This window comes from Mastigoproctus giganteus, chromosome 11, assembly GCF_048544385.1.
Source record: "Mastigoproctus giganteus isolate SK-2022 chromosome 11, ASM4854438v1, whole genome shotgun sequence".
Taxonomy (NCBI): domain Eukaryota; kingdom Metazoa; phylum Arthropoda; class Arachnida; order Uropygi; family Thelyphonidae; genus Mastigoproctus; species Mastigoproctus giganteus.
Window position 1 is genome coordinate 100,152,822 of NC_143585.1, and position 26,077 is coordinate 100,178,898.

Consider the following 26,077-nt stretch of genomic DNA (forward strand, 5'->3'; position numbering starts at 1 on the left):
TTTTATTGGAAATCAAATTTAATCATTATTCAAATACAATTATTCACTATTTTACAAATGTTATTTTTTTCTAAGACCATACTTCTACTTGATATATCCGCTTTTTCTCCATCATTTTTAAGTAATTCTCAGCAGAACCATTATCCATTTGTCCTCCCTCTTTCAAAATAGTGATCAAAGCTTGTCTCACATCCTGGGGCATCTGTTTTGCATTACCTGCTACATAAATCCATGCATCCTCAGCATTTATAAGATGCCACAACAAAGCTTTCTCTTCCAACATCTTGTTTTGAACATAGCTACAGAATAAAAATATTTCATATTAAATGCAACATACAAATTGATGGGGTGATTTAAAAATGAATTCTGTCTCTTTTAATTTTGCAATAAAATAATTTAAACTGAAAAACAAGTCTTATTAGAACTGGAGATTAACTTAATATTCAAAAATTTTTGGCTGCAAAAAGGAGTTCTTTAATAATAGATGAAGAGATGTTACTATTCCACTTCATTTTGATTTTGTAATAACTGAGAGCAAAGTGGAGGAGAAATTGTTGAAGTTAACATAAGATAGGCACCTGGGGTGGATGGGATCTATCCAGTTATATTAAAAGAGGCTGCAAAGGAAGTAAGCAAACCCTTAGCCATAATTATGAGAGCATACTTGGACTCAGGGGAGGTCCCCACGGACTGGAGATGTGCAAATGTATCCCCAATTCACAAAGGGGGATCGAAGGGTGACAAGTAATTAGACCAGTTAGTTTAACTTCTGTTCCAGGTAAAATAATGGAGTCACTGGTTAAAGATTCATTGCAGGATCATCTAGACGAGACTGCAGCAACAATTCAGACACAGCATGGGTTTGTTAAGAGAAAGTCTTGTCTGACAAATCTGATTGGATATTATGTGGTTACAAAGGAACTGGATGCAAAAAATAATTTTGATAACATATATTTGGATTTCAGGAAAGCTTTTGACACTGTTGCACATGGAAGACTACTGTACAAATTGGAGCAGAATGGTATTAAGGGTAAGTTGCTACAATGGATAAAAGGATGGTTGAGTGGGAGAAGACAGAGGGTGGTAATCAATGGGTGCTGCTCTTCATGGACTAATGTTATTAGTGGAGTCCCACAGGGTTCGGTGTTGGGTCCACTGTTGTTTTGTATATTTATCAATGATATTGATGAAGGCATATCAGGCTTAGTGTCGAAGTTTGCAGATGATACAAAGGTTGGCAGAGTTGTTAATGACAATAATGGCAGTGTGCTACAGCAACAGGATCTACAAAATTTGGGCAGATGGGCTGAGAAGTGGCAACTGAAGTTCAACATTAACAAATGCAAAGTACTGCCTATGTGTAGAAGTAACCACAGAGAAAAGTACCAACTGTGTGGTACTACACTTAAGGTGGTAGAAAATGAAAAATACACGGGAGTAATTGTGCAGTCAGATTGGTCAGACAAGACTTCCCCTTAATGCTGTGTCTAAACTATAACTGCAGTCTTGTCTAGATGATACTGCAATGCTTCTTAAACCAGTGACTCCGTCATTTTCCCCGGAACAGAAGTTATAAATTAGAAGTTATAAAACAATAATAGAAATCATTCCCGAGAAAAATCAAATGACATGGTTCTATACATTTAATTTCTTATGAATTAAATAATCAATTACACTAAAATGTTAATCTATATCTTACATCTTTTCATCTTGATCTCTAGAAAATGCAGTATATAAATTAAGAAATTTTGCTTCCACCAGAGGAATCCACTCTGAAGCAAAGAAGAAATCCCCTTCTTTATATCTACAACCAAAAAACAAATAGTTTTTCTTTTGACCTTGCGCAATTCTCTGATAGATAAAACTTCTGAATGGAGCACACCCTGTACCAGGTCCAATCATGATGATTGGAATATCATTGTGTGGCATAATAATAGAGCCATTTTTGGTCACAAGGGGAACCTGTAAACGACTTGGATCTTGCTGTGCCAACCAAGTGGAACACAATCCTCTTCTTGGAATTTGAAGTCTTGTTTTATAGTTGACTACTGCTACCAAAAGATGTATTTCACCAGGGTGAACAAGTGGAGATGATGCAATAGAAAAAGAACGTGGCTTGATAGGAGGAATCAAATCAAAAAAATACTCGTATGGTACATAAGGTGTAGTATGAGGAAAGTCCTGAAGCACTTCAAGGATAGTTCTACGTGGTCGGTTACAATATGAATAAAGCTCTTCTTGCCCCTCAGGTTGAGTAAATTCTTGAATTTTTTCTTTTTCCAGATCTGAATGGCTGAAATGCCAAAAGAGCTCAAAAAATGACCTAAAATTAAAAGAAAAAACTGTTTATATTAATAAAGAGTCAAGACATTTGAATAGTGTGTATACACTAATACTTTTCTTAGAACCTCAAGTTTTAAATAATTTCTGCAAAATATTAACAACAAAGTAGAAATGGCACTATAAACTTAATTGCTTTTAAAACAGACCTTATAAACTGAAATTTCTTTACATTAGGAACACCCTCCCAACCATAATTTTAAGCACAGCATCTGCTACTATGTAGCAGGCTGTCTCTGCATAAGGCATTTCCTGGGATACAGTTTTCAGACTGGTGTTCTACATGACAAACTGTACCAGCAACATCACCTAATAGTTCACATGGGAAGAGGAACAATCATTGGGACCAGATTAGTGGAGGCAAGTATCTCAGACATGACCACCTTCATCTAGTGTTCCCATTCAGTCATGTAGTAGTAGCAAGTGGACTAACTGTGGAAGAATCACAAGTCAGAGTCCCAAGCCAGATAGTTACATATTACTGATGAGAGTGAGTGCCAAAGTGCTGTACAGTAAAATAGAAATGTCATAGTGGAGCAAATGGACACAGTACAAGATGAAGCATAGCACAACCCATTTCAATGCTAACCACATGTCACACACCAGCATGGTTGGGCTATTACAGTTGACAATCTGCCTGAGTATCTCTTGCTAATGACTGTCACAAGCAAATATACCTATAATGGGTTAGGGGATGAAGACAGTGGATGACTGGAAAGAGATTACCTGTTTTGATGAACTGTATTTCCAACGGCACCATGCTGATGGATGGGTGCAGTGTTATTCAACACAAAGCTCTCGAATCCCACTGTGCAAAGGGGAGTTGTATATGTTGTTGTTATTTGGTTTTTTAGGAGCATTAGCAACTAAGGCCATTAGTTGCAACCATTAGCAACTAAAGCATTAGCAACTAATTAGCAACTCCGAGAATATGCGGTGGTCATTCCCTGACCTTTCCGCATCCTCCGTATTTGGTGGTGACAGGCTCGAACCCCGGTCTAATCAAGAAGCGTGTGCTACGCATTGCTACTCCTTCCCACCTGGCTACGGAGGTGCCTAGGGGGGGGGGGGAGTTGTATAGGGTAGCAGGGCAGGATGATAGTCTGGGGTACAAGACCCTAAGCTTCCTAGTTTATTGATTGGTACCTCATAGGACAGGTCCATCAGTTCTGACCATGTGCACCCATTTATGATAACTATCTATTTGAACCACCACAGCACCTTTCAACAACGCTCCACATCCCAGGATGGAAACAGTGTTTTGAACTGGTTTAACTAGTAGTCTAGCAAGTTCTTCCATGGCTGCCCACCTTCACAGCCCACTTGAAAATGTATGAGATGTCACTGAACAGGCTGTTCAGCACCTGGATTAATACCATCAAATATCAGAAAACTGGATTAATACCATCAAATATCAGAAAACCGGGATGCAGTGTGGTCAGCATAGGTTACAATATCTGCAGATAGCTGCCAGCACCTTATAGAGTCTATGCTGTGTTGTGCATGCTAAAGCTGGGACAAAGAGAGGCAGTTGTTCCTAATGTTAAGCTGTCCCATTTTATATTCAAAACCAACATATGAGAGAAGAGATTGGCTAAATCAATGATCACATTTCTTTATAATTAAAAAAAAATTATAAAAATATCCAATGCTTCATATTTTTATAATTTCCAATATTGATAAACCTAGTTTATAAATCTACAAAAAGATTCATTGTTTTTAATCCAATGTCAACTTTCGATAATTTATCCATGGTGATTTAACAGAGAACATACAATTTTTTTTATTTAGGATTTCTAATCAATCAATTCATTTTCCTACACTTGATTACATTTATTATATTCCAGTTTTTGGACCTGAAAATTTCTATGGTTATGGTTTATTTACTTTGATTTTTCAAATAAAGAAATAAGACTGGTACAGGTATTTATCTAATTTTTCTAAACTTTATGAATCATATGTGATTTAATCTACAATAAATACCATTGTATTTTTTTCTTTTTTCTGATGTTTGATGAAGATCACTCTTTACAGTGACTAGTAGTAATGGCATTAGTAGAGGCATATGATACAAGAAAGCAAGTTATATAGCATCAGCCAAAAAAAAAAAAAAAAAACACACTTCCCATTTTACCCATCCGTTCCATCCAGAAGTTTGTCCAATTCTGCTTTGAATTTATTTGAGCCATCAACTTCCACAACAACAGATGGAAGCTTATTCCAACAATCAACCACCTGCTGGCTAAAGGCAAACTTCCACACATCTATTCTACAATTATCTTTCCTCAATTTGAATTTATACCCCCTCAGGTGGGGAATCTCAACGAGAAGAATCCCCCAGCACTGAGCATGCTCAAACCATTCAAAGCCTTATACAACTCAATCAGATCACCTCGCAGATCCTAGTCTACAGATGCTGAAAGTTGCAGAACTTAAGACATTCTTGGTAAGAGCAACCCTTTGTTCCCAATAGCCAATCTCATTAAGCATTTCTGTACTCATTTGAGCAGCTCTACATTCTTCCTAAAATGAGGCCTCCAGACCTGTATGCAGTACTCAAGGTGTGGCCTAACCATTGCCTTCCCATGTGAACAGGATAATCACCTCCTTATCCCAGACAGCAAAATTCCTGTATATCATTGACAAGACCCATGAGCTACTTTTGCAACAGGTCTGCACTGTTCAGAAAACTTCATATCTGATTACACAGTTACCCCCAGGTCTTTTTCATTCTCCACTACCCTGAGTATAGTACTGCACAGTTGAAACATTACTCTGGGGGTCACTGTTATCTGTATGCAATACTTTGCATTTGTCAATGTTAAACTTTGTTTGCCACCTCTCTGCTCATCTACTCAACTTTTCTAGATCCTGTTGTACTCTTCATCCTGATCAACTTGGACATTAATCCTGATATACCTTCATCAATATCATTGATAAATACAGAAAGCAAAAATGGGCCCAACACAGACCCCTGGGGAACTCTACTAATAACATCAATCCACGAACAGCAGTTAATAACATTAGTCCACAAACAGCAGTGTCCACTGATTACCACTCTGCCTTCTCCCACTCAACCATCCTTTTATACAATGTAGCTACTTGCACTTAATACCATACTGCTCCAACTTGTACAGTGGTCTTCCATGTGCCACAGTAGCAAAAGCTTTCCTGAAATCCAAGTATATATGATATCAAAATTATTTTCTGCATCCAGTTCCTTTGTAACCACACCATAGTATCCAATCAAATTGGTCAGACAAGACTTCTTAACAAACCCATGCTATGTCTGAACTATAACTGCAGTCCTGTCTAGATAATCCTGCAATGCTTCTTTAACCAGTGACTCCATTGTTTTCCCAGGAACTGAAGTTAAACTTTTAAGAAGACAACAGAAGTTAAACATCTTTTAAGGGCACAAAAGGTGATATCCTTGTACACTAATGACATTAAGGGTTGGAAAGCTGCGGATTTACTTAACAAGTACAGGTCAATGTTGAAAAAAGTCATGAGTTAGGGTTATATTTGAAAGTGTCTGCTATCCTGCACAGACAAGATAGGAGGGAGTATATGATTACAACCTTGTCAATCTATTCAGCCCAGGAGTGATTGTGCAAGGCTCATGGGGTAGAATTCTTTTCAGTGTGGTCTGTGCTTGTTAACAGGAGAGACTGCTTCTACAGAGATGGGATACGCTTAAATAGAAAGGGTGCAAGAATATTTGCTAATGCTCTCGAAGCAATAGTAGGTGGGTTGGAAAACTACTAGCTTGTGGGAATTCACAGACTAATAGATTAACAGTAGCCACAGGCAGAAGAGGAAATGATTCTTGTACTGCTTCTATTGGAATCAGCAGCAGCAGCAGCCCGGAAAGCAAGTTGCTGGGGATTTCGGGACCTGCTGGGGTCATGAAACAAGGAAATACGTGGGCTGTGTTAGAGTACACAAGACTAAGAGCAGGTGCATGTATACTTGCATGAACACCAATGCTAGGAGTATAGTAAATAAATTTGATGAATTTGAAGTGCTGGTCAAGACATCAAAAGCAGATATTGTTGGAATATCAGATACATGGTGTCACACAGATACGAGTAATGCAGAATTGGAATTTGGGGAGTACAATGTGTACAGACAGGATAGGAAGGGAGGAGGGGTTATGCTGTTAGTTAAGAAACACAAAATCTAAAGTGCATCCAGTTGACATAGATAGACAGTGCAATGTTGAAGCACTGGGAAACCAAAAATGAGGGTAGGAGTTTGTTATAGGCCTAATGATTCTGATGAGTACAATGAACAATTATATAGAGAAATAGTAGTCCAGTAAGTCAGAGTGTCTTATAATGGGGGATTTTAACATCCCAGATATTGACTGGAACTAGTCGGTTGGTCACTCGCACACTAGCAAGGCTTTTGTGGATTTATTGGATGACTGTTTTTTTCAGCAGCATGTTAGAGAGGCAACAAGAGGGATAAAGGGGGGGGGGTACACACTATTCTCATTTCACGAGACTTCACTCGTATACATATCTAACGTCAAATGTGGAGGAGCATTATTTTATTGCTCGGAGACACAGTGTTCTAATTGGTTGGGCTTCAAGGCCGAATGATATTGTCAGGAGCTCAGAATTTTCTGTTCGAACAGAAATTTCGTTAGGCGTGACAACAGGAAAATGATAATAGAAAATTAAATTAGAAGTAAATAATCTGTTTTCAGCGCACAAGTAAGAATATCCGAAAACAAATAACAACATCAAGGACGTTGCTCCTGTGCCTATTCCGAAGTACCGTCCACTTCGACCAGCTACTCGGCATACTCACTGCAAATGTCCAGTTACAGAGACGCTCAAAAATGGCCAGAGGAGAAAAATAGACCAACAGAATTACAAATTGAGAGCACGAACAAACCGATCATTTCAATTTGCACAACTCAAAACAATTTCTTAAAAGTTCAATTTTTAGGGTTGAGAAGAAGTTTTTTGTCATTAAATTTCATTAAAAATTTTTGTTTCATATTTTGACAGAATAAGTCCTCATTCAAAATTAAACTTGCTGTATTTTAACTTTCCTTAAACATATACAGTCAGTCCTCTTATAGCACAATAATTGTGTTCCTAGAAACCCTCATGCAATGCAAAATTGTGTAATATAAACAACAGGCCCTATGGGGTAAATAGGGTTAGGTGCCGACCACCCAAGATTGAACACACATTTGTAACCAAAACATTACCAAACACAATAAATAATCATAATAAAATACTTACATATTTTATTACGACTATTACGTAATAAAATATTGCTAATGCTTTTGCTTCTATCGTAAGCAAACTTGTTTTTTGTTTGATTTTCTATCCAAACAGATGACAGCCGTTCCATCACTTCCAATTCTTTGTGTCTTAATCTAATGGATTTTAATTACACTTTGAGTTGTTCCTGCTATGAAAGTTGGTTCTATTTTCTCTGCATTCTTTGTAATTCTTGGCGTTGCCTCGTTTAGGTCTGTAGCACATGGTCTTTCATTTCGCTCAAAGCGTTTCACAATTTCATATTTTTTCTCTATCGACATAGGCGGACTGGCCATAAGCCTTACCGAGGAAACCCCGGTGGGCCGGAGGCTGGTGTGATTTTGGCCATAAACTGTAGTATGAGGCCACTATAAATTTTCCCAGGTAAGTATTTTTGACCCAGTCCGCCTCTGTTTATCGATATTGCTTTTCTTTTTCTCTCTGAATCTGCAGTGTCTTCACCAGGATGCTTCCTTTTCACATCTTTTAAGTATTTTACTCATTTCTAGGGAATAAAGCACAATACAAAACGAGGAGGCACCTTGATACACATAAACAAAGCAGCGCGCTTGTAGCAACTGAATAAACAACACCGTAAAGGCAGAGATACCTATTAATACCTCACATTTTACTAAAGCACATTTCTAGGGGGTTACTACCATAAAACAAAAACAATTTCCAGTTGCGTTTCTGCTAGTGGAATCTGTTATAAACTGGTAGTAAACTCGATCTAATTGCATTTGCGATAATACCGATAGCTGGAATTGTGTTGGTTTTTACGTTATTATGGTGAAACGTGTTTCCCCTTCACCGATATGAAAAACATAAATACATTTTCAGAATCTTCTCTTCATTCCTATTGTGTTGCGTTCAGTTGGGGTGATTCCGCATTCGACTGCCATTTCTTGTAAACACAAAGGCGAATCGTGCATAAGCGAACTCGGTTCGTGTTATATAAGATATCGTTCCCCTATTTATAAATCGTGTATGATCAAATTCGTGTAGCGTAAACACGTGTTATACGAGGACTGACTGTAACTAATTTTTCTTTAGCACTGATTGAATTTCGAAATTGCATATTTTGCCCTTGAATGTCTCCTTAATTAGAATATACAGTATAGGAAATTAAATTCTTCTTTATTCATCCGTAAGTACATCCTAAAACGATTTTCATCTTCTTCAAGTTTGTTTGTTTGTTATTTGGTTTTTAGGAGCATTAGCAACTAAGGCCATTTGCTCCGGGATATGCGGTGGTCATTCCCTGACCTTTCCGCATCCTCCGTATTTGGTGGTGATGGGCTCGAACCCCGGTCTAATCAAGAAGCATGTGTTACGCACTGCTGCTCCTTCCCACCTGGCTACAGAGGCGCCCTCTTCTTCAAGTCCTGCAGTAAATGATGGAATTCACCTTTTTCTGTTCTCTTCCAGTTGATGTCGTGTATCCATTGTGTACTCTCTTTTGTTTTCTCAGCTATAAGAGAAGCGCATGCATGCATTTTCTAAATCTTCTTCAAAATCTGAAGAGAAGGATGAACTGTGGCAATTCATTTCACTTCAGCTTTCCTCAAAGAGAATGACACGTATACAACGCTACAGGTTTCCAGATGTACCCCTTTTGGAATTATAATAAAATTTCCAAGATACACCTTTTCTAATGTTTTAAATGGGGAATTTGAAAAAAGCAGAACTCATAAAACAACCTGTTGAGATTATTATTCAGAAAGAAAGAATTAACTTATGATAAAGTTGTTGAAATGCACCCTTAAAGACTCAAAAAACAACATTTTATCCTATTTACAAAGGGGGTTACAGAATATTTATATTATGCTTACTTTGTAACCTTTAACATTCTGCTTGCCTTCTTTTTTTATTTCATTGTAATGGTTTAAGGCTCAGGCAACAAACTTTTTTATTTAAAATTCCCAATGTCAATATCAATTTGCTGTATGAAGAATATGTTGTGTTGAAATCATTCCATAGAAATATGGAATGATTTCTGGTTATTACAAGTTTATACATAAACACTTAATTATTTTTATAAAAGACAATATTTAGATTCACTTACAGTACCTTCGAGGGACTGACTGGATATCCCAGTAAAGTTCTACACATTGTCTAACAGTACAGGGCTGAGGCAGTCCAGAAGGAAGAGGAATATTTAAATCATTTTGCTCCAAAATGAAATGAGAATCAGGTGAAATAGAAAGCAGACTAAGGAAACTCTCCACATTGTCAGAGAGGTTTCTGGGTTGTATTACTGCAACATCTCCTGGTTCATAGGATAAACTGGAATCTAAAAACACATAAAATTTTGAATTAAACAGTGGCACATTTAACCACATAGCTACTCATAACACAGCACTATATTAAAAGACTTTTTAAAATTTTATCAGTAAAATTTGTTTGAGATACTAATTAAAATTCTGTGAACTATGCTTGCTGTATATTATTGTATTCCATTAAAAAATTGTTTTGTATAAAAACATTCAAACAAATATATAAAGCTATTAGTTGATATTTTGGGTCTCTCCCCCCTCCCACTTAATATGTTATAAAATTGAATAGAAAAACTACCTTGTGCCACAGATTTTCCACAAATTAGGAAAAAGGAAAACATTTTTTCTTCAAGAAATTAACTATTGCAACACCTTATAACCACAAATAAATAAGCATCACATTACAAACCCTATACCGAGTCTTTGTTCATATAGACAATGAATGAGCAAAGATTACATATGTGCCTTTCTCAAACTGCTGACAATGTCATAAGGAGTCTCTAATCTAATGCCAGTGTTTTTAACAGCCTACTGATACCTCCCTCCCCCAAGTTCCACTACTTAATCCCTACTTGATTTTAGTGTCGAAAACTCTATTCCATTCTAGAATTCTTGCATCATATGCCTTTACTAATGCTAATTCTCCTATATTTCTATTTAATGTTGCATGGCTTCTTATATATATATTTTTTTTTTTAAATCTTTCTTCCCCTATAAGAAGCAAGAGTGCCACATACTTAAGAGAACCCTTGTTCAACGCATCAAATAAAGTTAAGTTTGAAGATAAAATATACATACAAAAGCCAATGAACTGCTGTTCCCTTTCAGGGGACAGCAAGGTTTTCTCTATGGATCTGTTTCATAGATGATGAGATCATAGAATGGGAATATGAGCAGGAAGAATTACCTAAATTCAAATAATATCTGAACAACAATCATCAGACCATTAAAGTCATCATCAGATCATTAAGTTAAACTTGAAAATTAGGCTAATAATAGCTTGCCTTTCTTGGATGACCTGGTTCCTAAAGTGAAAGACAGGCTAACTTTGCAAGTTTAGAGAAAGCCAACTGATTCTGGGTGATATCTAAACTATGCATATAACCACCTGAAAAAAAAATTTAAATAGGTATTACAAAAACTGTAATGAATATGTTTTAGCATTTGACAATGATAAAAAATTGCAGATGAAATGAATATAATGCAATTGTATTCAACAAAAAATAATAATAATAATAAATCAATTGAATACAATACAATTGTTGTGGAAGTGAATATAAATTAAAGGAAGAACTAGACAAGACAAATTATTGGAGGGAATGGGCAGGTGATGCGGAAAGGTTTTTTTTTTTTTTTTTTTTCGGGGGATCTGAAAAACAAAAGCAATAACACAACACAGAATACTGATGATAGTAGAGCAGCAGTCATTCAGCATAAAGAGTCAGTGAAAAAACAAGAAGACTCCAAAAACAAGGTCTTGAAATGGTATTTAAGCCAATTAAAAAAACATGGGCAATTTATTTAAAGATCTAACATCATATTGTAATAAAAGACATAATATAAAAATGAATGTAAATGTAGAAAGCATACATGGGTAGGATAGGGAAAAGATTAAAACTTGCATAGAAAACACAACAAATATGAGGCTAAAGGGAACACCAAACAATCAGAATTAGTAGACTGCATGGTAGGGTGCACCCAAGCACACAATGATCATAATTTTTGGGATAATGGGGAGGGGGGGGAAATAGGCTTTGAGAATGGCAGATTCAGAAATCACACTTATGACATTGAAAAAAGCAAATTTATAATCCTTGTTTTCGCTCAGTTTTTTTTTTTTTTTTTATGTAAACCCCAAATACGAGAGGTATTTAGTACAGTGCTTGGGGTTGAAGGTTGAGAAGACGAAAGAAGATATTTCTTCACATTGGACTTGAACTTCTGTAGACTGTAATTTTCGGGAAATACGTATGAAGGAAGGTTGTTCCAGAAAACGGCAGTTGAATGAATAAACGAGGAAGATGAAAAGTTGGTTCTGTGAGTTTGAAGTTGGACAGTAAATGGATGTTGGCTGGTGACGACACGTGTTCGGACTGTTTTGAAAGAGAGAGCGGGAATTACAGAAGCCAATTCAGAAGAACAGTGCCCATGGAAGTATCTGTAGAAGAGGCATGCAGCAGAAACAGTACGTTTATGAGGGAGCAAGTGGAGAGACTCTCTTAGAGATGAATCATTAATTAACCTAACTGCCCTCTTCTGAATGGAATCAAGAAGCCTGAGAGAGGTTTTGGGGGCACCTCCCCAGATGTGGGAACAATATTCCATAGCAGGGCAGATTTGCGATTTATACAGAGTGAGAAGCTGTTTGGAAGAAAAGTAACGCCGAGAGCGAAAGAGAAAACCAAATTTTTAGATGCAGAGGAAGCAATATTTGTAATGTGCTTGTGCCAAGAGAGATTAGAAGTCGGGGTAATCCCCAAAAGAGAGATATCATTTTGCCTAGAAATCGGAGTGTTACTAAAGATAAGCATAGGTGCAGAAGAATCCTTTTTGCGAGATATAAGACAAGACTGAGTTTTAGAAGGGTTGAAATCAACTAAGTTGTCTTTGCCCCACTGGAGAATTACCTGAAGATCAGCATTTAAGGAATTGGTAGCAGATTTTCGAAAAATTGAAGCTGATTGAGAAGGACAAGGTTTCTCAAAATGCAAAGTGGAATGCAATGTGCTATCATTGGCAAAACTATGGATAGGATTTCCGGTCAATGGAAGAAGGTCATTAATATACAAGAGGAAAAGGGGGGGGGGGAAAGAACTGAACCTTGGGGAACACCAGCATTAGTGGAGAAGTTAGAGAACAGAGAGCCATCACCCTCAGTAAGCGATTAGAGAGAAAACTGGATATCCAATTACTAAAAACAGTTGGCAAACCATAAGATGGAAGCTTGTTTAGAAGACCTTTATGCCAAACACAATCGAAAGCCTTTGAGATGTCAAGAGCAACTACTTGTGTTTCCTCAAACCTTTCTATTGAATTAGTCGATAAATGGGTAACATAAGCCAGAATATCACCAGTGGATCGACACTGACGGAATCCATACTGGCGATCATTCATCAGACACGTTTCTAGGTAGTTTAAGAGTTGGCAGTTAATTGATTTCTCCATTATTTAGAAAGAGTAGAAGTAATTGCAATGGGACGATAATTGGGTGGGAGGGATTTGCCACCCTTTTTAGGAACTGGCTGGATATGAGAAAATTTCCAAGCAGAAGGAAAAACACCTTTGGAATAAGAAAGTGAAAAAAGGCGGCAAAGAATAGGAGTAAATTCAGGAGCACAGGTTTTGAGAACAAGTGGAGAAATATCATCGGGACCTGGAGCTTTCTTAGCATCAAGATTCCTCAAAATCCTTCTGACATCCTTTTGATGGAAGACCACAGGAGGCACTGAATGTAGCGTGTTGGGAATGATGGGAGGTGTTTTACCAAGATCATTAATACGCGAGTTGGAAGAAAAATGAGATGCTAGCAGGTCAGCTTTATCTTTGACTGAAGTGACACCAGAACCATCTGGTTTGGACAGAGGTGGGAACAGAGATGGGCAAAAGTTGCGGCCAATAGCCGAGACTAGAATGCTCGGCTACCATTAGGGCAAGAAGCAAGTTTTCTACTCTTAGTCTGTTCAAACTCTAGTTTGGACTGATTAATAACTGCTTTACAATTGTTGCGAGCTTTGGTGTAGGCAGAAAATGAAACTGGAGAATTAGAAACAAGCCAATTACGATATGCAACATTCTTCTCTTGAACAGCCTTAGCACATTTATTGGAAAACCAAGGTTTAGATAAAGAACAAGATTTTAAAGTGGAGTGTGGGATAAAGGATTCCATTCCTGCAAGAATAATTTCACTGACATGATCTGAGCAAACGGTGACATCAGAAGTTTTGAAACAGTAATCCGACCAGGGAAAAGAAGAAAAGAAGTCTCGCAGGTCATCCCATTTTGCATTCTTGTAATGCCAAACAACACGAGGTTGGGAATAGCCATGAGATAAAGAGGTTGGGAATAGCCATTAGAGAAGAGACAATCACCAAGTTGTGGTCTGAAGTGCCTAAAGGACCTCTCACTTTGACTGTGTACTTAGAAGGGTTGTTTGTGAGAAAAAGATCAAGCGTATTGGCTGTATGATTAGGATTGTCCGGTATTCTTGGAGGTAAATGAACAATCTGTGCAAGGTCATTAGTAATTGCAAAAGCCTCAGCATCTCGACCAGCTTGGTCAGTGTGACTAGAAAACGGAAGCCAGCTGGAGTTGTGAACATTAAAATCACCAAGGAAAATTACCTCACTGTTAGGAAAGTTGGACTGGAGAAAGTCAAGTTGCAAAGAGAGGAAGTCAAAGAGCTCCAAGTGATTAGTGGAATTGGGAGAACGGTAGAGACAACAGATGAATTTGACACAATGAGGTAGAGAGATTTTAAGCCAGAGAAGATCAAAGCGAGGAGATTCCAAATTGCCAAATCTCTGACAGGGAATAACAAAATGGACATATGCACAAGTACCACCTTTGAGGCGAAAGGAATCATACAGCGAATAATTTGGGCATCTGAGATGAGCAGTAGTTGAATCAACTTATAACTGAGATTCTGTCAGAAAAAGTACATGGGTTTGGCAGACTGCAAGTGGAAATGGACATTGTTGAGATTAGAATTGAGACCACGTATATTTGTGAAATTAATTAGGAAGTGCTTGGGAGGTTTAGATCTTTTCGCAGATAAGCTTGCTCTATTAGTTTGACAATTCATGGTGTATTCAATAGTAAGAAAAAGTGGGTGGAACATGCTGTATGAAGTAATGAAATTTTTAGATATGGCGTACATATGGTAAGAATATACCCAGATCCTTGACATAACGTGTCCTCGACAATGCTCCCTGTATACACACTACCCAGACTACTTCCAGTCACTACCTGGCAGATTAGAGGTAGCAAGATTATACACTAGCTAATCCGGAAGCCTCCTAGAGAGTTACCAATAGGTTTGGTCCGGTGTACTAACTAGTGGCTGACCTGCGAACACCGTTTTAGAGCTGTACCCTTGAAATGTAAGGAATATTGGATCTCACCACGATGTTCATCATAACCTCAAAAGTCATCAATCATACTGCATGATGGAAGAGATAGGGAAGGGTTGACCGGAACTTAGCTCTAGAGACTAAACATGGGCTCCACCACTTCAAGCCTCCAATAAGCAAAGTGATGGTATTGCACCGGTTGATGAGTCATCTACCACCTAGTACTGCCTGGTAACATGGAGGGGCAGCATTCCTCCATGTGGTGTGGGCACCACACCTCGACCCCTGCTTACGTTGGTTCACACCTGGGTGGTCACCCACCATGTACTTGTGCATGGAGGTTATACCCCAGTATTACTAACAGTCCCACCAACGTGGAGGTGCATGCAGAGAATTTGGTTGTCACAGACCATCCAAACGTTGCCGAAATTGGGTCCACTTGACTTGAGTGTCATCCAAATATCAGTTCCATCAGCGTTTTAGACTCCCAGGTAGCAAGTACAGCTTGTCTGGCATATCTGAGAGAATGTCTGTGACAACCTCAAGGACCAAGATCAATCGTTGTGCATGTGAACAAGGACCTGTTCACGTGCACAATAATTTTTATTAAAATATCTATTGTAATTAATGTAAACTGTTGCATAGCATAGCTACCAATTCTCTACTTTCAAAAAGTAGGAGAATCTTGGCCTAAAATAGGAGCACTTTTTTTTTTTTGGAAAAATCAGAAGGCAGGAGACTTTAAAATCTATACTTTAGATTATCTGTTAGTCAAATCAATTATGACTGTTTCAAGAAAGATACCATTGCAAACTTTGCTCTCTTAGAAATGTTGAATAAAACTTTTTTTTTTTTTTTTTTTTTTTTATAAACCTGACCTACGGTCTAGACTTGTTTGTCAAGAGCATTTCCAAAGTTTCACCAGAAAGGGAGGAACTGAACTCAGATTTTGTATTTTTTTACCTGATTGAATATTCTCTCAATCAGGTAAAAAAAAAAAAAAAACATTGTTATAAAGAATTCAGCATTTCAGCATTGTTATAAAGAATTATTAAAACGTCAAACATGACTTGGGATAAGTTGTTATGCTTAGTCAAGCATAATAAATTATGTTATGTATACTTCCTTGTAATTAATGTAAACTGTTACATAGCATAGCCCCCAATTCTCTACTTTCAAAAAGTAGGAGAATCTTGGCCTAAAATAAGAGCACTCATTTGTCAGTTCCCCAACCATGGACCACTGTACATTAGTTCTTTCACAATTTCATCTGAAAGGTTCTTGCACTGAAATTGACAGAAGTGATGCTACAAAACATCTACTGCTTCATCTTCAATGATACCAAGGAGTACTGGAAACTTGTTTACAGACAATTTCAAATTTTAAATTATGTACTACCAATTGATGAAATTTATGCTACATTGGCATTTTTAAGAACATTATTTTCCATAGGAACTTGAGCACCATGTAGCCACATGCAACAATAGAGTAAGTACTTGATCACTGAAAAAAAGAACAGAATTTCCTTTTGTTTTAGACTCTTTAAGATCTTGTCAGTGGAAATAATTATAACTAAGTCAGACTCATCTTTCTGATTCTGTACAATTTGGTAATCTATTTCCAAAGTGGCCATGGAAGATTTGAAAATTGTTGGAATAAGAAATATTCTGTACAATTTGGTAATCTATTTCCAAAGTGGCCATGGAAGATTTGAAAATTGTTGGAATAAGAAATATTCTGTACAATTTGGTAATCTATTTCCAGAATGGCCATGGAAGATTTGAAAATTGTTGGAATAAGAAATTTACACACCACGCCCTTCAAAATATCTCGAAGTAATGACAGTACATGGATGAAAGGTGTTCTTACCCGGGAAAATTTATAGTGGCCTCATACTATGGTTTATGGCCAAAATCACACCGGCCTCCGGCCCACTGGGGTTTCCCCGGTAAGGCTTATGGCCAATCCGCCTCTGTCGATAGAGAAAAAATATGAAATTGTGAAACACTTTGAGCGAAATGAAAGAACATGTGATATTGTGCATGCTACAGACCTAAATAAGGCAACACCGATAGGATTGAACAGCTACATTGGAATAATATTTAAATGAAACAAACATATTGCATTATGCAAGCTAGAAAAAAAGAACACAAAAAAAAAAAAATAATAAATACTCAATGAGTAAGGTTAATATGTTTAGAGTTATAAGCTTGCTTAGCTCGTTTGCTGTCGATGCATACAAGTTTTCAATGGTACCCCAAGTGTTGTGACACATAAAGGCAGTTAATCTTAAATAGTCAATATACAAGTGTGTAAAAGTGAAGGCACATGAAATAAACTGCTCAATTCTGTCAGCGCACCAATTGAACTCTGGGCTATTAGCATCAATGATTTGTTTGTTTATAGCATAGTACAGCAGTTCTCGTATAACACGTGTTTACGCTACACGAATTTGATCATACATGATTTATAAATAAGGGAACGATATCTTATATAACACGAACCGAATTCGCTTATGCACAATTCGCCTTTGTGTTTACAAGAAATGGCAGTCGAACGCAGAATCACCACAACCGAACGCAACACGATAGGAATGAAGAGAAGATTCTGAAAATGTATTTATGTTTTTTTATATCAGTGAAGGGGAAACACATTTCACCATAATAACGTAAAAGCCCACACGATTCCAGCTATTGGTATTATCACAAATGCAATTAGATCGAGTTTACTACCAGTTTATAACAGATTCCACTAGCAGAAACACAACTGGAAATTGTTTTATGGTAGTAACCCCTAGAAATGTGCTTTAGTAAAATGCGAGTTGTTAATAGTGTATCTCTGCCTTTACGGTGTTGTTTATTCAGTTTCTACATGCACGCAGCTTTGTTTATGTGTATCAAGCGTGCCTCCTTGTTTTGTAATTGTGCTTTATACCCTAAAAATGAGTAAAATACTTAAAAGGTGTGAAAAGGAAGTGTTCTGGTGAAGACACTGCAGATTCAGAGAGAAAAAGAAAAGCAATATCAATAAACAGAGGCAGACTGGGTCAAAAATTCTTACCCGGGAAAATTTATAGTGGCCTCATACTATGGTTTATGGGCAAAATCACACTGGCCTCCGGCCCACTGGGGTTTCCCCGGTAAGGCTTATGGCCAATCCACCTCTGTCGATAGAGAAAAAAATATGAAATTGTGAAACACTTTGAGCGAAATGAAAGACCATGTGATATTGCGCATGCTACAGACCTAAATAACACAACATCGAGAATTACAAAGAATGCAGAGAAAATAAAAACTTTCATAGCAGGAACAACTCAAAGTGTAATTAAAATCCATTAGATTAAGACACAAAGAATTGGAAGAGATGGAACGGCTGTCATCTGTTTGGACAGAAAATCAAACAAAAAACAAGTTTGCTTACGATAGAAGCAAAAGCATTAGCAATATTTTATTACGTAGTATTTTATTACAATTATTTATTGTGTTTGGTAATGTTTTGGTTACAAATATGTGTTCAATCTCGGGTGGTCTGCACCCAACCCTATTTTTCCCATAGGGCCTGTTGTTTATATTGCACGATTCTGCATTGCATAAGGGTTTTTAAGAACACAACTATCGTGCTATACGAGGACTGACTGTACACATTTTTGTTTTTTGCTTGTGTTGAGGTTAGTTTATGTATATAGAATAAACTTTTGATAAAAGTTTAGTTTGGTTCTGATTTACATCTCAGCCCAAAAATATGTGTTTGCTTTTAGCTATGAATTCCAGACTTTTATTTTTTAATCATTATTCACAAATTTTTGGAATATTATTTCTCAACATTTTAAAAATTATGGCACACTGAATGGGCCTTTCTCAAATATAGGTATCAGCAAATTGGTTAACCCTGCTTAGGATTGCTTTCATCAGAAGTTGTTTTACTTGAGTTCATTAATTCATCTTCTTTCAACACTTGTTCATCGTCAATTCATCTTCTTCTTTCAGCACTTGTTCACTGTTCTACCAGACTAGTTAAACAGTTAACCAGATAGCATTAGCTGAAACTGCCTAAATCTATCTTTCATTTTAGTATTTTTTTATAAAAACCCCAAACACGAAAGGTATTAGAACCTATAGTAGTTAGTACCATGTGTGGGTTGAAGGTTCAGAAGATACTTGTTGATGTCAGACTTGAATTTTTGTAGATTGTAATTTTCAGCAAATACATGTGAAGGAAAGTTATTCCAGAAAGTTCAAGTTAAAATGATCAAATGAGGAAGAAGAAAAGTTGGTTCTATGAGTTTAAAGTTGGATAGTACATGGATGTTGACTGGTTGCAACATGGGTTCTGATTGGTTTGGAAGAGAAAGGAGGAATTACAGAGGAGAAGAGGAATTACTTTTGTAATTCCTCCTCTCTCTTCCAAACCAGTCATTAAGAAGAACAGTGCCCATGAAAGCATCTATAGAAAAGGCAAGCAGCAGAAACAGTACGTCTATGAAACAGAGTGGAGAGACTTTGTAAGAGACGGATCATTAATTAACCTGACTGCTCTCTTTTTAACAGAGTTCCAAAGCCTGAGAGAGGTTTTGGGGGCACCAGCCCAGATGAGGAAACAATATTCCATTTTGGATGGTTTTGAGATTTGTACAGATTTGTAAATGAGTAGTTATTTAAAAGAAAAGTAATGCCAAGAGCAAAAGAGAAAATCCTGTGGTTTAGATGAGGAGAAAGCAATATTTGTTATGTTCTTATGCCAAAAGAGATTACAAGTCAGGATAATCTCTGTTAAAGATATGTGATCTTATCTAGAAATCTGAGTATCATCAAATATAAGCATAGGAGCAGTAGAATCCTTTTTGTAGGATGTAAATATGTAGTACATTCAAAAACTTCCTAGAATTGCATGCTGGTATTTAAATGGCTATAAGGTTTCATGGTGCACACCAATGCCAAGTGGAAACTGGCATGACCATTTCACTTGTGTGTCACAGCTGACTGATTCCAGAATGTTGGAAATATATATATTTTTACTGTCCTCCCTTTAAAACCCCAATTTTTCCTGGTGACTTCAGTTAACATGGCAACATAGTTTTGGTTTCTTCTTGAAGTTTTGGGTATGTGGAAGAAAACTTAGTTTCTCATCCAGTTTGGTTGTTGATGTGTATTTGATTGCTTCATTTTGATATCTGAGAGTAGGTGGCCTATTTAAATCTATTTTGCCTTTGAGCAGCATTTGACATGCTTTAGATGTGGAGACCTTTAATTTATTTTTATTTATTTTTTGGTAGTTGTTGGCACATCGGCTTCTTTGGCCATAATGCACCTCCCAAGGTTTTTGCAGTACTTTGATCCAAGCCCGAGGCGGGATTCGAACTCGCGACCTTTGGGTTGCTAGAAACCCAAAAGCCCGGCTAGCCCACCTGGCACTTTACCCAGAAACCTGGCTAGCCGGGTTGGCCCTTTAATTTATGTCTTTTGCACCAGTCTGCAGGTCATTGAGTATGTTAACTTGACAAAAAGGCCACAATTGGCACAATGAATGTAGCTGTGATTCCAAGAGAACTGCCATCAATGGTTCTCTCCGAAGCCAAAGCATTCCCACTATTCTGAGATTCTTGTTTGAGGCATGATTCTTGTCTAATTTAAAACTTCTGCACAAACTTAGAGGTCGCACACATTGTATAAGCAGGATGAGCTGTATAAGAAAATTAGACAGCTATATAAGGAAATGTTCAGGCTGCATCTTCAGTACTTCACACAGGTTTGGAAGCTCATTTTAAGAAGGATGGGCTCTGTTGGAACTGGTCCAGAACTGAGCAACAAAAATGGTCAAGGGACATTTGCTAACAAAGATTTGAATTCTGTAGATTTCTTCATCTTGAAATTATGCATCTGCAAGGAGAACTGACTGAAATGTTTAAGGCTTTAAATGGGTTGAGTAAATGCATCAGCATTTACTCATTCTCTGATGAGAAAGGATGTTAAACTGAAAGTCTGCAAGACAGATGTGTGATAATTTACTTGCAGCAAGAGAGTAAGTGATTTTTTGGAACCAACTTCTATCTGCTGTTGTAGAAGGTACTTTTAATAAATACATTGGTCACACTGTTAGAAGGAATGGGAAAATTATTATCCCCCCCCCCCAAAAAAAATTGGCTGGATTATGCCATACAAGCTTTCTGCCTTGCATCATTTCAGCACAACTAATACCTCCTTGCATCAGCTAGCTCAGATTTCTGAAAATGCACCTTATTTTTAAAAATAACCATCTGACTAAATCGGAAGTTACCAAAGTATCACAGTAACTGATTTTCAGACTTATTTGGTAAATATACATACTAGCCAATAAAATTACATGAAAGAACTGACATGTGATCATTATTCGCCAAAGCATCTTTCATTTAGCTATTCTTAACCTCTGCCATAAGAAATTATATACCATAAATTACTTTTAATAAAATGCATATTTCATTATGCCTCAAAATGCTCAAAAATTAGTAATATTACCATTTTTTAATTAGCAAATTCAATTACAGAGCAGCTTGTTTTTCATATTTTTAGTTATATGTCCTTGACAAACTTTCACCTAAAATAGTATAATTTGAATATGTAGTTGATCTGCTACTGATTTTTAGAAATTCTCTTAAAATTTAATTAGAAACTATTATAAACCAATAACTTAGGAATCAGTATTGCTTACCTGTAATATCAAATTGTATAAGACGTACATCCTGAAAATGTGTGGGAGCAGTAAGACGCTGATTTCTAGCTATTCTTACCTGATGCTTATTTTCATTCTGAACTTTATTATCTATTCCTTCCTCTGAAATAAAGGTTACTTTATACTTTGGTAGTGGTAAAGTATTTTCACTAATGACTAGCAATCCATCTGATAAAGGACATATTTCTAGTAATTTATCCCAAAATGACTGTAACCATGGATCTATTACTGCATCTGGTCCTAACTCATGCTGATCATCAGCAAGGGCTAGAGGGAGTAGACTGGCTGCACCTAGTTGAAGTAGTCTTTTATAGAGTTTTTTGCTAACAAAGTTGAATTTTTGGTAAGAAGAGTCGCCTAAGCCAATCACAGAGAATAAAATACCACTAAGCAAATTCTCTGGAAGGTTTTTCCGAAGAAGAAATCTCCAAAATTTTTTCATATTGTCAGGTTCTTCTCCCTGGCCAGTTGTAGAACAGACAAATAACATAATATGCTCTTTAATAAGATTAAAAATTGGGTAGTCATCTAGTGAAACAATGTTTGTTCTGAAATGATAACATTTTGCTTTTCTTCCAATCCTTTCTGCAGTATCCTGTGCTGTGCCAGTTTGACTTCCATAGAGGATTGTTAATTTTCTTTCTGTCATTTCTGAGTATTATCATAAAGTAGCTTTAATACCTAAATAAAGAAAAGAAAAACAAAATTTAGTTTTCTATATAATATTAATCTTTCATTTTGTTCTTTATTGGTTGACTTGAAGACTATTGACATCTAATTATCAACATCTTTAGAAAGTTTATTTCAACTTAAGAAAGCCTAGTCTACTTCTGATAAATGTGCCTAAAAATATGCTATACCAATACTAATTATCTAATCAGTGCAATCATTCCAAATACCTCATCAGTACAAATAAATCAAAAAAAATCTTTATTTTTTTAAAGTAAATACCATACTGTTCTATTAGCAGATATCACGAATACCATAATGGTCTAATGGATTTTTTTTTTTTTTTTTTTTTTTCACATGTAGAAAGGCATCTTGAGGATGTCCTATGATTTCCATATGATGGCACAAAATCTCTGTAAAATTTTCAAATTCTGGTCAACCTAGTTTTCATTACATTTAAATTCTAAATATATTACTACATGCCAAAGCCAGCAAAAATGTTCAGGAATATCATAAAAAAAGAAAAACTATTATTACAGTAACATGGTAGGAATAAAAAAAAAAACTTTTTTTTTATAACTGCCAAGAAATACAATATACAGGGATACTCCTTTTGTTCACTGGCTCAACAGCTCACATCATGTAAAAATAGCTTTTCAGTTTGAGAATATTACAAGACCTACAATGAAATCACTGAAATTTTTTTAATGAGTTATTACAAAACTGGCAAAAATCTGGATTTGTTTAAGCAGTTTTGAAAGTAAGATACCTTCTTAACCAATGGAAAGTTCTGCATTAAATTTGCCTTAAGGACACTTCGTTCACTCTAATGAGACTGACTTTGGGCTTTGTATGAGTTGACCCAAACTGCTAATATCATATGATTATTATTATTAGCTACATGGTGCAAGGATGCCTGAGGCTTATGCTGCACCAGCCAAAAAAAAAAAATTCCCAAGTTACTCTGAGAGAGAGAGTCAAAAGTCGAAGGGAATCACCAAGAGAAGAATGATAATATCCAGCTCAGGACCCTGGGTGTGCTAAGTCCCTACTCACCAGATGGGAGCCCCTGGGGTAAATATAAATAGTAATGTTTGCTTAATGTGTACCTTTAACTCACCCCAATATTATGGAGTTTTTGACACACAGTAAAGTAGTAATGGTGCAGTGTTATATTTCAATGCAGGCACTAAAATAATTTGAAAATTATATGCATTTCTGCATTTAACTTGGATAAACATTGGTTTCTTCACTGCTAGACACTGGTCTCTGTCTCACTCTTCAGTGAGACAGAGGCCAATATTCAGCTTTTAAAGCTTGATCTTATGCTAACATTAGAAGAGGGCAATTGCATGTCAGATGTGTGGAAATTTGTTTCCAGGTCACTGTTGGAATAAATTTCCACTTGGTGTTGAGAAAGTGGGATGAATGAATAAGTTTAAAGATTGGACACAAATTATTACAAGGGATGAGCAAATGGAGTGAATTTTTTTTTTTTTTTAACAGCTAATGCTGTATAAGGGTAAGGAGTATGCACTGTCCCCTCACCAAAGTAAAGGTGACCATCTTGTGGTCTCCCTTTCTTGCAAGGGCTACACCTTACTCACATATGCTTTTACTTCCCACCACTTCCTTCAGTCTCCTTCTTACACTCTGACTGCCAATCCACTCTTTGCCACTTACAGGCTGCTCTCCCAAATCCATGCTTCCTTGCATCACTTTTCCAATACTAACATCAGCACCAGTACAAGCAGTTCAGTATAACTAACATGACAGTTGCCACTTTTGATTCTTCCCAACTATGACAGATGGTTGCTTGTATCACTTTTAATGGAAGCCATATTTCATACTGATGTGCACTGTATTTTCATATGTAAATATACTGATGAACTGATTCACAAACTTAATTATTTTTTTTTCACACTGATATATTTTCCCCAAGGGGAAAATATATCAGTGTGAAAAAAAATATCAGTGTGAACAAATCTGGCTGTGCCAAGCCCATGCTCACATTTGGTGAGTATGGGCTTGGCACACCCAGGGGCATGAGCTGGATATCAGCATCATTCTTTTTCTTGATGATTCCTTCCCCTCTCTCTCTCTCTCTCTCTCTCTCAGGGTAACCCAGGAATTTTTTTGGCTGGTGCAGCATAAGCCTCAGGCTTCCTTGCACAATATGGCTAATAATAATAATATGTCACTCCACTTATTTTGAGCTGTATATGCAGCCCTTTTAGCTGAGGCCATTTCAATGCTGAACAGTGCACATTTTAAGTAAATAAAGCAACTAACTGCATTATGCTTGTATTTAACATTTAAAGCCTGTAAGTAAAAAGGCCATATCATTTCATGTTTTTCTTTTTTTTGCCTGCCTCCCCTTTACAAAATATGGTGTCTAATGTAAATAAAGGCTGAAAACTAAGACTATGACTTCTGACCCAGTGTGCATCACCATTTACTAACCTCTGCGGAAGCTCTCCTTCAAGGTGTGATTCACTTGCCAGTACAGCTGATGGCCATCAACATCACTCCTTGTCAGCACTTGATGCAATTTGTATTATAGGCTCCTTGGGTCTTGAAACAGCCAATGAATTTCTCCCATATACTATTGCAAAATGTCTGAAGTGCAATCCGTAGCATCACTAGCCGTAGCAATACACCCTACCCGACATGAGATACATGACTAATCTCGGATTATCTCTGTAAATTAGCTTGGTAATTTTTAAATACTACTCAGCCAGGGTATAAGTTTATCTTATTGTCTCCCTTTCGTTGGGGGTGGGAGATTAAGCTTTCACTTCCACCATATTAATTTCAACATACGCTGTTGCCCTCCCAAATCCAAGGTGTAAAATGAGAATCTTCACAACGGGTACTTCGAAATAGAGGGCCTACCTCTCGGGGTAAGCAACAGGAACCACTTAACAGCTCTCATGATAACTATTGGTTGTAAAGAGGCCAATCTAAAGTAGCTTCCGCCACAGAGTAGTAACATAGCATCTTACTTCTCTGTGGCTTCAGCGCCGCCGTAAAAACACATATGTACTGTACTTAATTTTAGGTTGTTTATATTTTTCGTAATACATTATTTAATTTTATTATTTTATTTCAGTTAAAGAAAAGATTGCAGTAGTAGCGCAATTAAAATTAAAAACATAATTACAGTATAAAAAAATAAACCTTTCTGAAAATACTGTGAATCATGAAGGCCGCGCTTCAACGGCCATACAAGCAGAATCAAAATACAGTGGTGGGTTTCCATTACAGCGAGTCGGCCTCATTCGCACTGCTTCAACCTTCAGAGTGGTACACTCTGTGGTTGAAGCCTCAGAGCTGTAACATGTCTTACTTCTCTGGGGTTGAAGGGATGATCAGTTGAGTTATCTAATGTCAACTGAGCTGAACTATGAGTTGACACTAGACAACTTAAAAAAAAAAAAAAAAAGAAGAAATCTATTTAAGTTAGTCAACTTTTCTTTTCTTTTTTTTTTAAGCGGAAAACTATTAGAAGCAATGTTCAAAAGACTGGTTAGAATTTATTTATTTTTACCTAACTAAACCATACGTTTGTCCATTGCTTCTAATAATTGCCCCACTTTCTCTTTAGCCCTTTGTTCCTCAGCATGGATTGATCAGAAATTTGAAGGCTACATTTTCAGTCTACACTCAGGCAAAAAACTGAAACCCTATACGGTGAGCAGCAACAAATAACTAAATCCACAGAATGCAAATGTAA

The 26,077-nt window shown here is 36.8% G+C and overlaps 1 protein-coding gene across 1 annotated transcript; it reads right to left on the reverse strand.

Moving 5' to 3' along the window:
• On the reverse strand, nucleotides 1-25,344 carry LOC150078291 (NADPH-dependent diflavin oxidoreductase 1). Its single transcript, XM_090385371.1, has 5 exons — nucleotides 24,805-25,344; nucleotides 21,652-22,353; nucleotides 9,693-9,915; nucleotides 1,700-2,323; nucleotides 1-299 (listed from the first exon to the last, which is right to left on the reverse strand). The coding sequence occupies exons 2-5, from the start codon at nucleotides 22,319-22,321 to the stop codon at nucleotides 71-73; spliced, it is 1,746 nt and encodes a 581-aa protein (XP_090241497.1). The 5' UTR covers nucleotides 22,322-22,353; nucleotides 24,805-25,344; the 3' UTR covers nucleotides 1-70.
• Between the last annotated feature and the right edge of the window lie 733 nt (nucleotides 25,345-26,077).

Bases quoted from the DNA above. Each gene is read 5' to 3' on its own strand.
- LOC150078291 (XM_090385371.1), bottom strand. From the start codon at position 22,321: ATGACAGAAAGAAAATTAACAATCCTCTATGGAAGTCAAACTGGCACA. The intron at 9,916-21,651 runs GTAAGCAATACT...ATGTGTTTTTAG, and splicing joins TATACAATTTGATATTACAG to ATTCCAGTTTATCCTATGAA. The intron at 300-1,699 runs GTAAGATATAGA...TTTATTCTGTAG, and splicing joins AGAGATCAAGATGAAAAGAT to CTATGTTCAAAACAAGATGT.